This window comes from Anguilla anguilla, chromosome 12 (genome assembly GCF_013347855.1).
Source record: "Anguilla anguilla isolate fAngAng1 chromosome 12, fAngAng1.pri, whole genome shotgun sequence".
Classification (NCBI taxonomy): domain Eukaryota; kingdom Metazoa; phylum Chordata; class Actinopteri; order Anguilliformes; family Anguillidae; genus Anguilla; species Anguilla anguilla.
The window spans coordinates 26357985-26376625 of NC_049212.1; the positions used below are offsets into that span (position 1 = coordinate 26357985).

Genomic DNA, 18641 nt, shown 5'->3' on the forward strand with positions numbered 1-18641 from the left:
CAGTAGAAGTTTTCACACAAGCCATGTTGCACCTGACACACACACACACACACACAGTGCGCTCCAGAATTATTGGCACCCTTGATAAATATGCACAAAAAATGCTAAACTAAAAAATAATACAGTGTATGACATAAGCTTTATTTTCCAACATGTGTAAACTAGTGTGCTTGATTAATAATTCTTTGGAATCAACCAAAGTCTTTCCCCAAGAAATAAGTTCCACAATTATTGGCACCCCTGGTTTGTGAAAACACCCCAGGCAAAGACGACAGCCATGAGTCTTTTCCTATACTTTGTGAAAAGGTTAGAGAACACATTTGGAGGGATTTTTGACATTGCTCCATGTAGAACTTTTCAGAATCATTGATATCTTTGGGTTTGTGCTTATGGCTCTTCAGTTCAGACCACAGGTTTTTGATGGAATTTAAGTCTGGAGACTGAGATGACAATTGGAAAACATGGATGTTGATTTCACTTAAGCATTTCTGTTTGCCAATTTCATTTTGTTTGATTTTAATTACAATTGTTAGGGGTGCCAATAACTATGGTTTTCAGAAAAATTTAGATTACTTAATAAAAAAACATTGAAGCATGAGAGTAAATGTATTGAAATAAAAGTACATAGTTTTCCCATATGTTTGAATATAACACATAGATTATTATCTGTCATTTATTATATGCAGCCTTTTTTTCATTTTTATTAAGGTGCCAATAATTCTGGAGCCCACTGTAAACACTCTTTCCTCCATCCACCCATCACTACCCCCCGCATACATTTAGTGCAGTGGTGTTAACCCCACAAAGCCCTTTCATACAGAACTATCTATCCTCATTTGCAACACTCTCTACTGAGTTCCAGTCTGCCTCTGGAAGCAACGTCAGCTCAAGAACTGTTTGTAAGAACCTTCATGAAATGGGTTTCCATGGCTAAGCAGTTGCATTTAAGCCTAAGATCACCATGCACAATGCCAAGTGTCAGCTACAGTGGTGCAAAGCACCCCATCATTGAACTTTTGAGCAGTGGAAATGCGTTCCCCGGAGTGATGAATCACGTTTCACTATCTGGCAGTCTGAAGAAGAATCAGAGTTTGGCGAATGCCAAAACGCTACCTGCCTGAATAGAGCCAACTGTAAAATTAGGTGGTAGAGTAATAATGGTTTGGGGCTGTTTTTCATGGTTTGGGCTCAAGCCTTTAGTTGCAGTGAAGGGAAATCTTAAAGCTACAGCATACAATAACATTCTAGATATGGAAATGGAGGGGTGTGAGCTAGTCAAGAGCCAAAATAAAATGCAAATTGTGTGCTAACTTACTGACACCTGAAGACATATCACAACACTTCTTTCGGATATCAAAAATCCAAATATAGTATGTGCTAAGGAATGTGTATTGATTTAAACACCTAATTCTATTTAAATATATTTAGTTATTGATCCAATCATCTGTTTTTCTAAGAGATTTTTTGTTATGCAAAGCAAGCGTTGTGGAATGTGGAGAGTGTCAGCGCACCCAAAGATTGTTGTGCATATGACAGATTGTTATATAAACACGGCACAATTATCAGTTGCTGTCTCTAAAACAGTGGCCTTACGATGCACGATAGCTGACTCTTAAACTAGGTCATAAGTAACTAGCCATCTGCACATCCACTTTCGGTCAGTACGGCAAAAGAACATGCCCTTATCCCTGAATATATAAAACAGTGAAATTTGGGGGGACGGGTTTACAGCACTTCGGCAGTTGGGGGAATCCATGTCTAGGATTCCGCTCAGATTGTTTATTGTGGATCCATAATAGATTCTGTTGAATTTTGGAACGGCTTCCTCTGGGTTTCACAAAGTTGGAATTCACGACTCCTCAGAAAGAACCTGGAAATCAAGGGATTTTATCTCCCACAGTACCTATATGAAGAAAAATACGTTTTCAACGTACAAAAATACTAAGTTACTCACACATACAAAGCACTGTCTATAAGTCATTAAAACTTTCACAATCTAGGCCTGCCACAAAAAGTGCTGATATCAAAATTAGGCTAAGTTACAAGAAACAATAGTGGCTCACACAAATAAAAAATGCCGTATTTCCAAACAATGCTGCTACCCAGTGTTTCTTAAATTATATATAAGTAACTTGGCCCTGCGTTTTTTCATCTTACCATTTTACCAAATAAATTACCACAAATTATTTAATTGAATAGTTTAAACAATATGTTTATTGCAGAATGGTCATATAGGTTAAGTTTGACATGATCACAGACTATTGTACTAAGAAAGTGTATTACCCATGACCAAGGTGAATTTGCTTATTGAATGATATATAAAACAGATGGCACTGGTGGAATTAGCATGTATTTTTTGATGCTTAATTAGTTTTAACATTGCAATTAGTTGTTCTTTAACGCCGTCATTTTTTAAAATTATTGTACGTGCTTTTAAAGAAGGTAGACCAGTAAGCATAAGCCTGAATATAGATGAAATCCAGGCATCTAAAGGGGTGTAAATATAATATAGGTTGATATTTTGACATAAAGGATTAGGTTAGTTCAATTCAACTGCAATTCAGCTCAGGTTTTAATTCCATATGGCCTGGCTATATGCTTTTGCAACCAGATCAAGCTGGTTAACCAAACATCTAGATGGTACAACATAATAAAGTGTATATGTTCAGTAAAAGACTTAGTTGATTGCAAATTCGCTAGATTTAGCTGAAATGTGAGTTTTGTAGTCAGCTAGGACATAGGCAGTCTATGTCAGGGTAAAACATGAGTGAATTAGTGGTCAACAGAACTAACCTAGTCCTTTTATGTCAAAACATCTGTCAACATTGATTTCCATCCCTTCATTAGATACCATATGTATTTCGTGTTTTGCTCACTGGAAGACAAATGATACTATGTGGAGTTCACACGTGAAATTGAATGGATTTCAGGAATATAAATGAGTTCCCACGAGGCTTAGGCAGTTGCAAATTAGTTTTAAAGTAACAGCCAATTATTAGTTAGCCAATTAGGTTGCGTAATAAGTGTAGGTTTGCCTGAGGCTTCGGTGGGATGCGATCCAAGTCTTTTAAGTTGAATGTATCATAGGCAAGCGAGCATATGTCCATTTGTATGCATGTGATGTTTTTCTTGGCTGGTGTAGCTAAATGTCCAGAGGGGCGACGTATTGTTTGTGGAAAAAAGGAAGAAGGAAAAAACACAGTCCCCTAAGTTTGGGGCTTTATTGTGCGGTGAATTTTGTCTGTTGACATGAGGTCAGAAGGTACAGAAATGAATGTTAAGGGCTGAGAGTCTGTGGTCATTGTGGTTATTTCTGTAGGCAAACCTGAAAAGTGCCCAACTCTCAGTGCTGTATAGGGCATGCTGCCATATGCCGCTTGGTCCAGATGGATGTCCATGACTTCAAAGTGGCTTTAGTTTATTTAGCCATGTGAAAAAATAAAGAATTAAGTATGGTTGTGGCAGTGTTCGATTTAACCAGAGACATATGCTGCGTAAGTCTACACAGGTGTCGTTATTGCCACACCGCCAATAGGCCTACTGGTTGTAACTGCAATTTAAACATTAAATTTAAAAAAGTACATCAGCAGAGCTGATTTTATTAAATAAATATAAGCGAGTTATATTCAAATAATGCTCAGTACCATCAGGCATAGCCAGTTCTCCTCAGTTGCCAGTAAACGAGTAATAAAATAATTTTTGCATCGCAAAATTGTGAAAAGACCACACACACTGTAGGTTGGATAGCTGTAATGATCTCAGTTCTAACACAAGAAGCATGACATTTTGAATAAAACAAATTCATGCTTTATGTTAATTTTTAATGTCTTTACTGTCTTCAAAAAAGTAAAACTGGTCTATGCGAGTGACGTTCACACTGCAGCTGCACATGACTATATACACACGTGACGCAGTGTTCACTCATGGAAAAAGGACATGCACTGTCACAACACCAAATGTTTGTATTGTTCGGCAAAAGTTAGCACACAGTACAGCTGTTCCACTGTCTAGCTAGCTGGCTGAGGTGTAGTCAGTAAGACAGCTTTAGTTAGCTTGCCAACCCCAACTTACTGCATTGCAGCCTTGCTAGCTCATGTACCAGCTAGTTTGGGGAAAAGCTAGAAACAGGGAAATTCACTTATACGAGAGAGAGAGAGAGAGAGAGAGAGAGAGAGGGAGAGAGAGAGAGAGAGAGAGAGAGAGAGAGAGAGAGATGCTATCATATTCTTTCAGTGACTCACTGATTTGAAGCTACCATATTGCTAGGCTTTGGTGGTGGTGGTGGGGGGTCTTCGACCAATGTGTTCCTCTGTGTGTCCATAGCATTAGTGTGGTGGGCGTGTTCTGTAGGGAGCCAGCAGTGCTGCAGATAGACCTTTCTCCAATGATGGGCAGCATGTTGCAACTCCACCCACACTGGTATTGATGAAACCTCACTCTCCTAACACAAATGTCCTATATGTGTGTGTTTTGAGCCCACCCAACCTGTTCCACACTCTGCCCCCTGGTGCAAACTGATCCAGAGTAAGACTCAGAGAACTCTTAGTAAGATAAACATGAGTTTAATCAACTCTCATTAGACAGAAAGACATAAAACCATCAATGAATCATAAAAAGGTCTCATAAAAGGTTGGAATTTGTGAGAAACACCAGACTGTTATATTGTAAATGCAGATCAGCAGGAAGTGTGAGTGTTCACACAAAAGATCACAACTCTCTTTTATACAATAAAGTAAACAATTGGGTCATATGACGTAGAGGGAAGGCAGAGATGGCTGAGGGTCACAGATTACGGACTTCTAAAACCTCTAAAACGAATTACAAGCCAAGTACAGTAAATTGAACTGAATTAAACTGAACAGTGTAATTAAAACATGTGTAAATATAAATTACACATTAATCATAAAATAACTAGACACATATGTATAGAAAAAATGAATTTAATATAATATAATGATGAACATATTAATAAACATTATTTCTGATTTCTTCTATAATTTTCAATTTCACCAGCCCAGTCTACTGCATGACCATAACCTAGTTCTGGTGTGAATTACTTCCCAGCCCAGTCAGAGAAATAAAATTAGTTTTCTTGAAACTTCATAGTTTTGATTGTATAACAACTAAAGATGGGACCTGTTAAAATACTCAACAAATCCCCAATGCCTTGTCAGAAAAATATGAATTAGTATAACCTTATGCTGTCACTAACTCTTCCATCTCTGTAGCAGAAATCACATTCTCACGCTCAGCCATCTGCTTCCGGGTCAGGGGGAGGTCATCATCAGGGTGACACAGGTGAGACAAACGCTGTCAGCAGAAAAATAAAATAATGGAATGGTGGATCTTTGTGAGACAAATGTTTCATACAATATACAGTCCTGTGAAAAACTATTTCCCCTTCCTGATTTCCTCCTTTATTAATGCATATTTGTCATACTGAATGGTTTCATATTTTTAGACAAAATGTAACATTAGACAATATTTAATAATTTTTTTTTTGCCATTTTTTTTCTCCCATTTTAGTCGTTATACCAATTCCCCTTGTGTATCACGGTCCTGGTCGATGCGCTATCCTCTGTCGGTCTGGGGAGGATGTAGACTACCACATGCCAGCCTCCAGTACATGTGGAGCTGCCAGCCGCTTCTTTTCACCTGACAGCGAGGAGTTTCACAGGGAGAGCGTAACGCGTGCAGAGGTTCACGCTATCTCCCCCAGATCCCCTCCCGGCTTAACAGGTGCCCCGACCAACCAGTAGGAATCGCTAATGCAACAATCAGGACTCATATCCTCACCGGCTTCCCACCTGCAAACACTGCCAATTGTGTTCGTAGGAATGTCTGACCAAGCCGGAAGTACTGCTGCTGGGGATTGAACCCCGGTCTCTGCGTTGGTAGGCGAGTGCTTATACCTCTACACTACCCAGATGACCCCAAATGTAATTTATTTAATGAAAAAAATTATCAAACACCCACATGACCAGTACATAAGACTAGTTTGCTACCTGGCTAGGATTAAGAATGGAAGCAAACTCTGTGGGTTCCTTCCTATTGTTTATATTCACTCCTTGCATCTCTTTTTTTTTGTATTTTCCTTGCTCCTTAGCTCCACCAAAGGGAAATGCAAAAAAAGCGAAGCAATGATGAGCTACGAGGATGGAGGAGTTGAGGTAACGTGTATTACGCAAATGGAACATGCTTGAAATGCCTGAATGCGGATGTGGAAGATGTGGAGAGGTGGATCCACAGTTGGATCACCACACGTCAAGTTCCAATAAAGACTTCTGAAAAGGCTGCACTTGTGTTTTCCTCACTGAAGTCTCCTCCATGAGCTTCCTTGCTCCTCCAAGGAGCATTTAACAGATTGCTCTTTGATTTCCAGGTCATGCGAGGACCGAGGAGATGAGGACGTATAAAATAAAATTTTGGAATGAACCCAATTTTTCATTTTGGAATTTAAAAATAACATTTTTACAAGGACAGAGAGATCTATCTGCATCCATCTGCCTTGAATTGGACTCACTGTATATCTACTGATGTGTGGAAGTGTATTTGTATGTATGTGGGTGTGATTAGATAAAACACTGTAGACCCTGGGTAAGGGCGTGGGACTGTGGGAACAGTGCTAGCTCCCAGAGCAGCTGCGGAGACATGGGTTCTGGGCCTCACCTGTCTAAGAGTGCCAGTGCTGAGGGAGAGCTTGACCAGGCTCCACCCTGGAATCAGTACAATAGAGGAGAGGGCCAGCAGCCAGCCCAACATGTACGCCCAGTCTGGGTACACATACCAGCGGTTAAATGTCAGGGGCTTGTAGTCCACCACGGAGAAGATGAAAGATCCCTATGGGAGAGGAGATAGAGTGTAAGGTTAATAAATGTAACACACATCAGACTGCTTTTGTGTCATAGAAGTAGAATTACCATGAAACTGTCTTTAAAGCAGGGTTCGATTACTAAAATTGGTCACATTATGCAGTCAACAAAAAAAAAACTGTTCACCAAGAGCTTCATGAAATAGGTTTCCATGGCCAAGCAGCCATGCACAAGCCTAAGATCACCATGTGGAAAAAAGCGTTGGCTGGATTGATGTAAAGCGCACCGCTATTGGACTCTGGTGCAGTGTAAATGCGTACTCTGGAGTGATGAATCACACTTCACTATCTGGCAGTCTGACAGACAAATCTGGGTTTGGCGGAATGCATAGTGCCAACCGTACTGGCCCGAACAGTGCAAACTGTGAAGTTGAGTGGAATAGGAATAATAGTCTAGGTCTGTTTTTCCTGGTTTGGACTGGACCCCTTAGTTCCAGTGAAGGAAAATGTTAATACAATGACATTCTAGAGAACGGAGTGCTTCCCACAGTTTGGGGAAGGCTCTTTCCTTTTGCAGCATGACCCTGTGCACAAAGCAAGGTCCATAAAGAAATGGTTTGCTGAGTTTGGTGGGGAAGAACTTGATTGGCCTGCAGAGCCCTGACCTCTACCCCATCAAACACCTTTGGATTAATTGGAATGCTGACTGCAAGCTGGGCCTTACGTCCAACATCAGTGCCCAGCCTCACTAATGCTCTTGTGGCTGAATGGAAGCGAATCTCTGCAGCCATGTTCCAAAATTTAGTGGAAAGCTTTACCAGAAGAGAGGAGCCTGTTCTAGCAGCAAAGGGGGTTCAACTGCATATTAATTCCCCTGGTTTTGGAATGAGATGTCAACAAATAGACATGGGGGTGATGCTGAGTTGGTCACATATTTTTGGAAATGTAGTAAATATATATATGTATATATAGCTTAAATAAGTTTTAAAATGAAAAATTATTGCTATTCCAATATATATATATATATATATATATATTAAATTTCTTAATTTTCATTTGGTACATTTTGATACAGGTTGATCCAACAGTTAAAACTGTTAACATATTTCAATGATTCATCACCTTGCCAGATATAATGGACTCATTGTTGTAATTAAAACTTCAAATTCCAGAACTTGATTTTAAGTTTAAATGCATCTGTTAGTGCTTGTTTGTGATGTTGTTCTCTTTTAATTCGGCGCCATTGTAAATGAGGGTCTTTCTCTCAATGTATTTCCTAGAAATAAATAAAGGATGAATGAAAGAATGTCTATTGCTAACAGGAGTTCCCGATACATGGAGGACTAGACTGATTCAGAAGCACAGATTGCAACCACTTTTATACTGCACTGCGCACAAATACTCTAAAAATGTGACATCAAACCATGATACAAATGTGTTACAAAACCTAGCCCTTCTGAAGCTAGCTAGCTACATTAGTCTTCAAAACACACACGTGCACTTAGCTATCTCCTTGGTGACTAACTAACTTAAACATTACTCTTACTCTTACTCTTACAGGTAGGCTATGCCTTTGAAATCTCTCTGGCATTCCCCTAACTTTCATTCAGCAGGTCATGAAGTAGGTATTATGTTTGAATAATAAGACTAAATGCTGGTTGCAGGCTACTCAGTGATACTTTTTTTCCCCCCATAAAACTCCCTTCCCTGTAAAGCAGATGCTACGTGATTTATGGCATTCAGCAACCACAAACAATATCACAAATTACGGGGAATGCTCATCACATTAGACTAATATTGAATAATGAAATTATATAACTGAGCCAAATATCTAACAAACTGATACAACAGTGGGCTTCACCTGTTGTACAGCCTACAAGTGCTGGAATTCTCATTCATTAATAACTATTAATGAAAAACTATTAATGAAAGAAGTTTGCAGTTTTATTAAATCTAAAATCCAACATGCTTCAGGTGTGCAATGATGAGGTTTTACTGTAATAAGCGAGTCAGACAGATGCTCTCTCTCCGCTCATCCACAATGGCGGTGAGTCAAACTCACCAGGGTCACCAGTGGTGTGAAGTAGAGCCAGCAGAGCTTAAAGATGAGGCAGGGACGGTCCCCGGTCATGTCCTCAATTGCATCGACCATTCGCTCCGCCCCTGCTCGAGGGACACACAGGAATGGTGGTGAGCATTGTTTTGTGTGTAAGCGAACCTCCACTCAGAACAAATCAAATTCAAAAAGCAGAGATTGCTAATTTAAGTATCTCTCATTTGATTCCAGTTTCAAAATAGCATTCTTTTTTTTGCTATTCTCTTTTTAAAAGGCTGTGGATTTGGTTTTGTAAGCATTATTGGATGGCTGACTCAGGTTTAAAGTGTCCTTTATTGAGGGTGTGTTGGTTGTTCTTGGTATACAGGGGTGTTGTTTTCATGATCATTAATTTGCATTGTTTTGTCTGAATTCATTGGACCTACCTTTCTTTAAAATCAAATCAGTCGTTGCTCTATTATGTTAAACGCAATTTACAAGAAAGGTAAGGAACTTTAAAACCTGGATCAATTTAGAGACATTCTACCATTCTCTGTATTTTTAGTTAATGTGGTGTGGTGGCTCAGGCTCCCTTTAACACAGTTTCTCTTGTCTTTGGCAGTGAAGGAAAGTTCCAGTTAAAAGGCAGTGGTTGTGCATCTGACTTTCAGTCTTTTTTCTTATTGGCTGGATTGACAGTGTAAGAAAAAACTGAATCCATGGGCTTTATTTTTTTAATGAAACCATGGGCTTTATTTTTTTAATGAAGGCTATGCTTTCCTCTGCCTCAATGTGCAAATTTAGAATTTAATACATTTTCTACATTTATCAAATCTAATTTTGCACTAAAACATTTTCATTATGTATTCTGTACATTGTGAATACACTGTTTTGGTTCTTGTTCATAATCCATTCCCATTTGGTGCCATTTTTCTTATTATTTCCACAGATTGTTGTATTGGAAAGACACAGTTTGTTGGAAGGTATGCTGTTTTGTATACAACCAGTGTAAATACAACCAGGTTCCATTTCAAGTAAAAATCCTGCACTCACCAAACAGCCAGCCCATGGCCAGAACTTTGAGCACACACATGAAGAGCATACAGGCCCCATTACAGGCATAGTAGTCGAAGAGCTGGAACACATACACTCCCCCCTGGTGGACAGTAGGGGAAATGAAAGTGTAGATATGGTGAAATAGGAAGAGGCAGATTTGTGCTCTGAGTGAGTAAACCTGAATGAGTTCTATCAACATTTAAGGTTGTATGTTATCTCTGTAAATCTGTGTAGGCCTGTGATAAGAGCATCCTCTGGTTAAACTGATAACATATATTGAAATGATTGATCTTTCTCTCCCCAGTTGTCTTCTCACCTCTGTGACCATCACCAGCTGCAAAATGAAGCAGGTGAGGCAGAAGAGCAGGAGGAAGATCTCTCTGTGCCCAGCCCTACGCAGTACCATAGGAAACCGGTCCGTCATCGACGTCATCACCACCTCCATCATCACAAACTGACCAATAGGCAGACAGATACCCCAAGGTTCACCAGAGAGAGAGAGAGAGAGAGAGAGAGAGAGAGAGAGAGAGAGAGAGAGAGAGAGAGAGAGAGAGAGAGAGAGAGAGAGAGAGAGAGAGAGAGAGAGAGAGAGAGAGAGAGAGAGGAGATGGAGGACAGAGGAAAAGAAAAAGAAAGAGAGAAATATGATTGACACACAATAATGTTCAATTGCTGTTTTCCTGCATATGAGAAACTATCCACAAATACATCTTTATTAGCTATGAAATATTGTCCAGTTAGCTTGGCAAGTAATCTTGCTGTGATCTTCAATCCAGCAGCCATACCACGCACTCTGCTCCTGCTGACTGGCTGAAGCTAAGCAGGGGTGGGCTTGGTTAGTACTTGGATGGGAGACCACCAGGGAATACTGAGTTGATGCAGGAAATGGTGTTGGTGGGCCAGCAGGGGGCAATCTGTGGTCAAATAAACCCCAATGCCCCAGTGCAGTGATGGGGACACTGTGCTGTAGGAGATGCCGTCTTTCGGATGAGTCGGTAAACCGAGGTCCTGACTCACTGTGGTCATTAAAGACACATGACACTATTCCCAAAGAGTAGGGGTTCCCTGCTGTCCTGGCCAAAATCCCAGATCTGGCTCTCACAAAAACTTGCCACCTAATCATCTCCTGATTTAATTGGCTAAAACAATGTTGTCTCACTCCAGTAGAGCTGCTCTGTGGCCAACAATAGAGGATTGTGGTTGTACTGGGCAGCTCCCAGGTGTGAATGTGTATGAGTGTGAAGTAGGGCGTTCCTGCAAATGAGCATCCATGCTCAGTGAACCTACCCTGGTTAAATAAAAATAAAATAAAATAACCCAGCATCATGCCTTGCTAGCTCGGTACAGCTTTACTTCAGGTTAAGCATGAACCAAACCGGAAGAGTCTAGAAGTAAGCAATGGCTGCAGGTAGTTGTAGTGCTGGCAGTTTCAAAGAGCAGCCAGGAATGATGAGCCGAAGCCAGGTGACTGATTACCTGTGTGTCCAGGCCCAACAGAATGATCATAATGAAGAAGCACACGGCCCACAGCTGAGGTAGGGGCATCATTGCTACTGCTTGGGGGTACGCAATGAATGCCAGACCAGGTCCTGGGAGCAGGGAGCAGAGGAGAACATGGAGGTGTTGGGAAGGAAAGACAAGAGGAGAGTGAAGGAGACAGAGAATGAATGGGAGAAAAATAAATGATAGTGTTTAATCTTCCTCCTCTTCTCTCCCAGGTCAGACTCCCTTTTATTATATTTGCACATTTTCTGCATTTAGCAGACGCTCTTATCCAAAGTATCTTACACAGATTGCCATTTTACATATCATCTGTTAATACCGCTGGACATATTTCACTGCAAGAATTCAGGTTAAGTACCGCAAGGGTAGAAAGACAGCACCACAGGTGGGAATTTAATCCACAACCATTTGATTGCATATTGTTACTGCTCTCCCTTTCAAGTTCAACTCAAATGCTTGATTGTCATTATATAGACTTAATATCACCAAGGCTAAAAGTCGACACAATTACAGCAGTAAGATTAAGAGTACATGATTGTAGCTTCTTTGCCATTTTTCACAGGTAATAACGTCCTTGCCACAAAATTTACTTGGCCCCACACACCCAAGCCTTACTCCCTTTTTTGGATTGCCAAATTTCTTGCAACTTTAGTCCCTATTTTACTTGCATTATAGGCTGAAGTTATTAGGCTACCTGGGTTTTTATGAAAAACTTAAGGTAGATAAGATTTCACTTAAATTAATTACCCCTCCACTTCCCCCCCATCCTGCTACCTCCCACACTGCAAAATGATTGGATAGACATCCAATAATTTCATTGTAATTAACGCCAAAGGAGGCTATTTTAAGGAAAGTCGTGTCTAAGATTAATTTTAAGTAAAATCATCTTTTTGTGTTATTGAGGGTAGAAATTGAAAAAAAAATGTTTATATTTTGGTTTGTTATTCAACAAATTTGCATGAATTCTGAATTCTTCTCTACCTAAGGCTTTTTTTTTTTTAAACTACAGGTGGCCTATAATGTGTATATATATATATATATATCACCGGCCACTTCATTAGGTACACCTGTTCAACTGCAAACTGCACCCGTTAATGCAAATATCTAATCAGCCAATCACGTGGCAGCAACCCAATGCATTTAAGCATGTAGACATGATCAAGACTGAAGATCTGCTGAAGTTCAAACCAAGCATCAGAATGGGGAAGAAAGGAGATTTAAGTGACTTTGAACGAGGCATGGTTGTTGGTGCCAGACGGGCTGGTTTGAGTATTTCAGAAGCTGCTGATCTACTGGGATTTTCACACACAACCATCTCTAGGGTTTACAGAGAATGGTCAGAAAAAGAGAAAATATCCAGTGAGAGGCAGTTCTCTGGGCAAAAATGCCTTGTTGCTGGCAGAGGTCAGAGGAGAATGGCCAGACTGGTTCAAGCTGATAGAAAGGCAACAGTAACTCAAATAACCACTCATTACAACTGAGGTATGCAGAAGAGCATTTCTGAATGCACACCACGTCAAACCTTGAAGCAGATGGGTTATAGCAGAAGACCACACCGGGTGCCACTCCTGTCACCTAATGTCACATCTTCATTATTTGTCTTGGCATACTGTACAAAGAGCTTCAGTACCTGATTCAGCCACTTCCTCAATGGCGACACCCAGCTCATGTGCCATGAACCCCAGCACAGAAAAGACCGCGAATCCCGCCACTACACTGGTCCCGCTGTTCAGCAGGCACAGCCACAAACAGTCCCTGCAGAAACACCACCAGGAGGGTAAAGGAATTTGCTGACCTGTCCTTGTTTTTCCATTTATTTTCTTTCAAAGTGAAAGAAATTAAGTGTTTGCTACTAATTGTTTTCCATTGTGAATGTGGGTATCTCTGGATTGCACTGGATGAAGGTTTAAATGTGGATATCTTAGTATTGCACTGAAGAAAAGATAAATCTTGGTACTGAACTGGACAAAGAGTTGCATATTTATGTTTAAGCACCTGCCATTTTTTTCTCTGCATTTCTGCCCTAGTGCACTGTGGGTATGATAGGGCCTTACTTGTAGCAGTTGTTGTTATAGGTGTTGTAGCTACCCAGTACAGTCAGAGTACCCGCTCCAAGACTGTAGGAGAAGATTATCTGAGATCCTGCCTCCATCCACACCTGCAGTGACATCACAAACGGTGAACCCATTTGAGGTGATATGGCTGAAAACATTTATTTATATGTTCCCCTTTGGAGTGAAATAAGGAAGGGGGAAATTTAGCTATGACAAGGTGATGGGGCACTGCCTAACATATGCTGATGTTACGGAGTTCTTACCTGTGGATCTGTCAGGTGGGAGGGGTCAGGGTACAGATAGAACAGCACCCCCTGCAGAGCTCCAGGTAGAGTTAGCCCTCGTATCAACAACACCAAAAGCATCAGGTATGGGAAAGTAGCAGTGAAATAAACCACCTGGTGAGAGGTGGAGAGAGAGAGCGTGTGGCTTTTACAGTCATGTGAACATGGTTAATTTCGAATCCCTTGGCACTTATTTAACCCATTCTTGACAAAAGCATAAAAAGAGTATGTTTAGACAAATGACCAGAGAGGTCATTCTGTTTGGTGTTGAAAGAAGAGATTTTGTATGAGTATCCAAAAGGCATGTAAGTACATACAGCAAGCTCCATTATGTTTGGAATAAAGACAAATTTATTCTTGATTTATCACCAAAAAGTATAAAGATTTGACATTCTAATCTGTTTCTAGAGATGATTTCCTGGATAATCAAAAAACCTGAAACCCTTTGTGACTAATGACCAAAAAATACTCAGTCTAACTGTCTAATACTCTCTACACATTTGATGTGACAATTCTGGCAACAACCTGACCAAATTCTGGCTGAGTGTTTCACCCATTGTTCTCCCCTCCATGATAAGGTGTTGAGATTGTGTGATGGAAGACATTATATCAGTGCAATCCATAAATTGAAAACTCAAAAGACAACAGGAAGATGTTTGAACGTCAGAGTGTCCCTATTGGACTGATCACACGCCACTCTGTGTTGAGTATTCCAGTCTGTTACACAGTCAGTCTCACTCTTTGTAGAGGTAGCCCAGGTAAGGACATTCTGTGCTTATCTCTCTCAGTAACTCTGGGACAGACCTTGCCTGTAGACTTCACCCCCTTCCAGATGCAGAAGTAGCAGATGACCAACATGGTGATGAGGCACAGAAGGACCTCCCACCTCACACTGCCCACCTCCTCAATGCCCCCCGAGATCAACAGTACACGTCTCCTGGGTGGGGAAGGGGGGGGGGGGGGGGGGGGGGGGGGGGGGGGGGGCGGGGGTTGGGGGGGGAACAGAAAAATGACAGGAGGAAAGGGAGGTAAGTGGAGAAAGATAAATATTAATAACTTCATTTACACAAAAAATGTTCTGCCAGTTAACTTACATTTATTTCCATGTAGGAGCCATAATGCTCTGCATAACCCTTACATCCTGGCCCTACCGTGTACACATTTTATCTTCTTATGGTTCAGAAAGTATTTCACTAGCATAAATGCAAAAAGGTTAAACTAGGCCAATGTGTTCCATCTCCGCATACATTTATAAACTAGGCTAATGTGTAGGCATGTCCCTACACATCACCTGATGTGTTAACATACACTCTTGTCCAGATCAACTTACACGTTTCCCATATATTTACACGGCTCGATATTTACATAAGTAATTCAAGCTAAGTGGATTATGTAAATATTTGAACCCACAACCTCTGAGTTTCCTAGTTCCCTAACCCCGAGGTCTGTAGTAGGTGAATTACTACAGAACTCAGTCAGCAGACTTACTCCCAAAACTCAGTGGCTGCAGATGAGTTGTTGGGCTGTTGGGTCCAGTTTGTGGTGAGGTTTCGGTTGGAAATGTCCACACAGTGATCTGAAACACAGAGAGTAGCCTTTGTTAAATCATCTAAACAGACTCACCGGATATTGCAGCTGAGCTACAGACCGTTTTAAATAAACATGACTGTCACTCCAAACTCACCTGTTATTGACAGCTGTTAACAAACTCTGTATTATAAAAACGTTAGGAGCGTTAATACATGTGAAAATATATATTTAATATTGACATATTACAAGTGTAAAGATTACATTCTGAAAGCATTGCAAAACTAATTTTAAATAATTGTGTATTCTACATAATACATTCTACACAATACATTCCATGAAGCAGACATAAGATCACATGTGAATGTTTAAACCTGAAATACCCACATATATCACACATACCTGCATGCACAGGCATCACAATAGTTCCTCATGTTTAATTGATCTGAATTTACCATACAATTTTTCCTGTCTCTGAAGAAGTGGGACTGTGGTACCCAAAGGAAATGGTTGTACTTATCCTACCCAGTATCACTTCAAGACAGCTTTGTACCTGTATGCACCATGGATTGTAGGTCACCTGTATTTCAGGTGTTCTTACAGTCAGCTCAGTGTAGCTTAGAGACGGGCTCTGTACCTGTGTCCTCCTGTATGGACTGCAGGTGGAGTTATACCACGTACACTGCATTTCAGATTTTACCTGAGTTCCAGGTGTTGGAGCAGCTGGCCCAGGGCAGCTGTGAGCTGAAGGAGAAGTAGAGGTAGAAGAGAGCCCAGGCCAGGATGGTGATATAACACATGCAGCTGTAAAACATGATCAGCTGGCCCGCATAGCCAATTCCTGAGACACACACAGGCACACACAAACATGATTAGCAGCTGACAGTGGCAATCATTGGTTTGGACAGCTAAATTGTGTCACAGGCACACAGAAAGGATTAGGACCCTGGTGCAGAAATGACTCAGGGAGGCAGAAGTAAGGAATATGTTAAGTCTTTACTGAATTAAACCAGTAAAACAAAAAAACAAGGAAACACGAGGAGCATGGGAAGCAAAACCTAGACAAGGGGGACTAGAGTAGAACATGCAAGAACACACAAAGACCAAGCACTAAACTGAGGAAAACCAGGAACTGAAATACACAAAGAGACATGCGCAGACAATCATGGAAAATGAGCAGACATGCAGAATGTGAAAAATCAATGGTCCAATAACTACTACAATTAGCAGGCAGGAGACACAAAACACAGGGAATGCACAGGATCACAGGTGAGAGATAAAACAGGGCATAAGTACATAATACGAGTTGCGGCCTCCCGATTGTTTTTTTGAAGACCAAATTGTAAGAAAAACGTTAGGTCTGAACCTTGCAACTCAAAAGATATGAGATACCATTCCGAACCGATCGGTTCGAACCGACTGGTTTGTGGGCTCCCGATCAAATGTTTTTTTGGCTTGAATAGGGTTACAGTACTGCTTGGATAATCAGCAGTACTGTAGCCCTACTACTAATTATCCATTGGATCCCAGTGTATTCACTGACCCCAGTCCACATCTCCATGCCTTGGCTCAGGAGATTTCATATATTTGACATTACATCCGATTATGAGCTGCCCTGCAAGGCCGTTGGGCACACAGAAACAGAAACTGGCCTGACCATAAGGCTGATCCACACAGCAGAACAGGACCTTAATAGGGTGAGCCCCTCGCAGCCTAGAGCCACACTAACCATTCCCCACCAACAGCAACAGTGCACTTTTGATATTGTTGCATTTTTTATATGTCTATAGAGTTTGGAGATTCGCATGTATGAACAATTGAACTGAACCCCTGGCTGCATGGGGAGATTTGTACATGGATTGAGAGGCAGCCGCTCTAAGGGCTGGGCCACAAAGTCTCCCCTCTGTTTAATTTTAGATCACATGCTCATGCCTAGTGAGCCCGTCTTCTCTACTTCACCCCAAATTGTGATTTAGTTTTACCCATTCACTGACAAAGGTTTCTGGCCTCTCACCCTCAGCCAATGGGCACAGCTTCCTCCAGCAGGTGATGCCCCCCTCCTGGGTGTACTGTCCCATGGCAGTCTCCAGCAGGAACAGGGGTATCCCACAGGTCACCACAAACAGCAAATACGGCACAAGGAACGCTCCTACAGACACACCCACACACAACGGAAATATATGAGATAAATCTTCAATCACCAGCCTCACAAATGTTACTGTACGTGAACAAGACCAGAGATGTTTACTTCTGGGCAATTAATAATCCATGACTATAGCTACATCCAAATCAACACACTTGCCTACAATTGAGTGTACTGTTGAGTATACTGGATGAGTGAAGCACCACAAATAAATAGGCAAAATTTAGAACATACAGGTACTATTAACATGTAAATCAAACCTATTGTTCACAAACCATTGACACTCTCTCCTACTTATTCATATACATGATCTCACTCTGGAGCACTCACACTCCTACTTGCTCTTAGACTCATAAACCTTACACTCATACACTCACTCACACTCATACTCATACTCACACTTATACACTCATGCACTCATACACACACTCATATCCATAATTACATTCATACTCACACTCATTCTTAAATATTCATGCAATTACATTGATACAGACTTATTCAATTGTACTCACGGGGACCCCAGGAAGAGTAGCTGTTGTGATGGTAACAGCTAATGGAGAACCTAATAAACTAAACTAAACTCACGCTCGTACTCTCACTCACTCACCGCCGCCGTTCTTGTAGCAGAGGTATGGGAACCTCCACACATTTCCCAGCCCCACTACGTTCCCCGCCACCGCCAGGAGGAACTCCACCTTACTCCCCCACTGGCCCCTCTCCTCCAATGGCCTTTCAGCGGTCTCCCTCTCCTTCTTCATCTGTTCTTCCCCTGGGATCTTTCACTCTCACTGTGTCCCTCTCCGGTGCTGTCCGTTCCTCACTCTCTGACCGTTTTCCTTTGTCTGGACACTGCAAGCTGGGAACAGAACCTGATGTTTTACCTACTGAATGACAGACACCTTAGATATGCGCAGTGTATCTGGGATGCTGGGTCAAGTTACCAATGAGTGACAGGGCCATGTTAAAGAATACAGATGCAGTCCGGGGGAATGCACGCACATACGAAATATTCTAACAGGTGCAGGATAAAAAAATAGTAAGAAGAGAGAGTATATCCGCACACTGTTTTTTCTGCTCCCAAAGTGATTTATTGGTACAACGTTTCGAGGTGTGCGGATATACTCTATTTAATAGAATAGACATCACTCTCTTTATAATGGCCCAGTTGTTACCTTGTTTTTATATGAGTGATTTATTTTAATTTGAAGTCCAAAACAAGGTATCC

The 18641-nt window shown here is 41.2% G+C and overlaps 1 protein-coding gene across 1 annotated transcript; it reads right to left on the bottom strand.

Annotated features, from left to right (window-relative positions):
• Positions 1-5080: 5080 nt before the first annotated feature.
• Positions 5081-18241, bottom strand: LOC118209645 (sodium- and chloride-dependent GABA transporter 2-like). Its single transcript, XM_035385185.1, has 14 exons — positions 18024-18241; positions 17285-17419; positions 15971-16111; positions 15232-15319; positions 14548-14680; positions 13723-13857; positions 13460-13563; positions 13036-13160; positions 11379-11491; positions 10219-10356; positions 9900-10002; positions 8874-8974; positions 6670-6840; positions 5081-5310 (listed from the first exon to the last, which is right to left on the bottom strand). Exons 1-14 carry the CDS (start codon positions 18172-18174, stop codon positions 5197-5199), a joined length of 1752 nt encoding a protein of 583 aa, XP_035241076.1. The 5' UTR covers positions 18175-18241; the 3' UTR covers positions 5081-5196.
• Positions 18242-18641: the final 400 nt, after the last annotated feature.

Coding starts and splice junctions, on each gene's coding strand:
- LOC118209645 (XM_035385185.1), bottom strand. CDS start 18,174: ATGAAGAAGGAGAGGGAGACCGCTGAAAGGCCATTGGAGGAGAGGGGC. Junction 17,420..18,023: donor CTGCTACAAGAACGGCGGCG/GTGAGTGAGTGA, acceptor GTGTGTCTGTAG/GAGCGTTCCTTGTGCCGTAT. Junction 5,311..6,669: donor GCACTGGCACTCTTAGACAG/GTGAGGCCCAGA, acceptor TTCTGCTGACAG/CGTTTGTCTCACCTGTGTCA.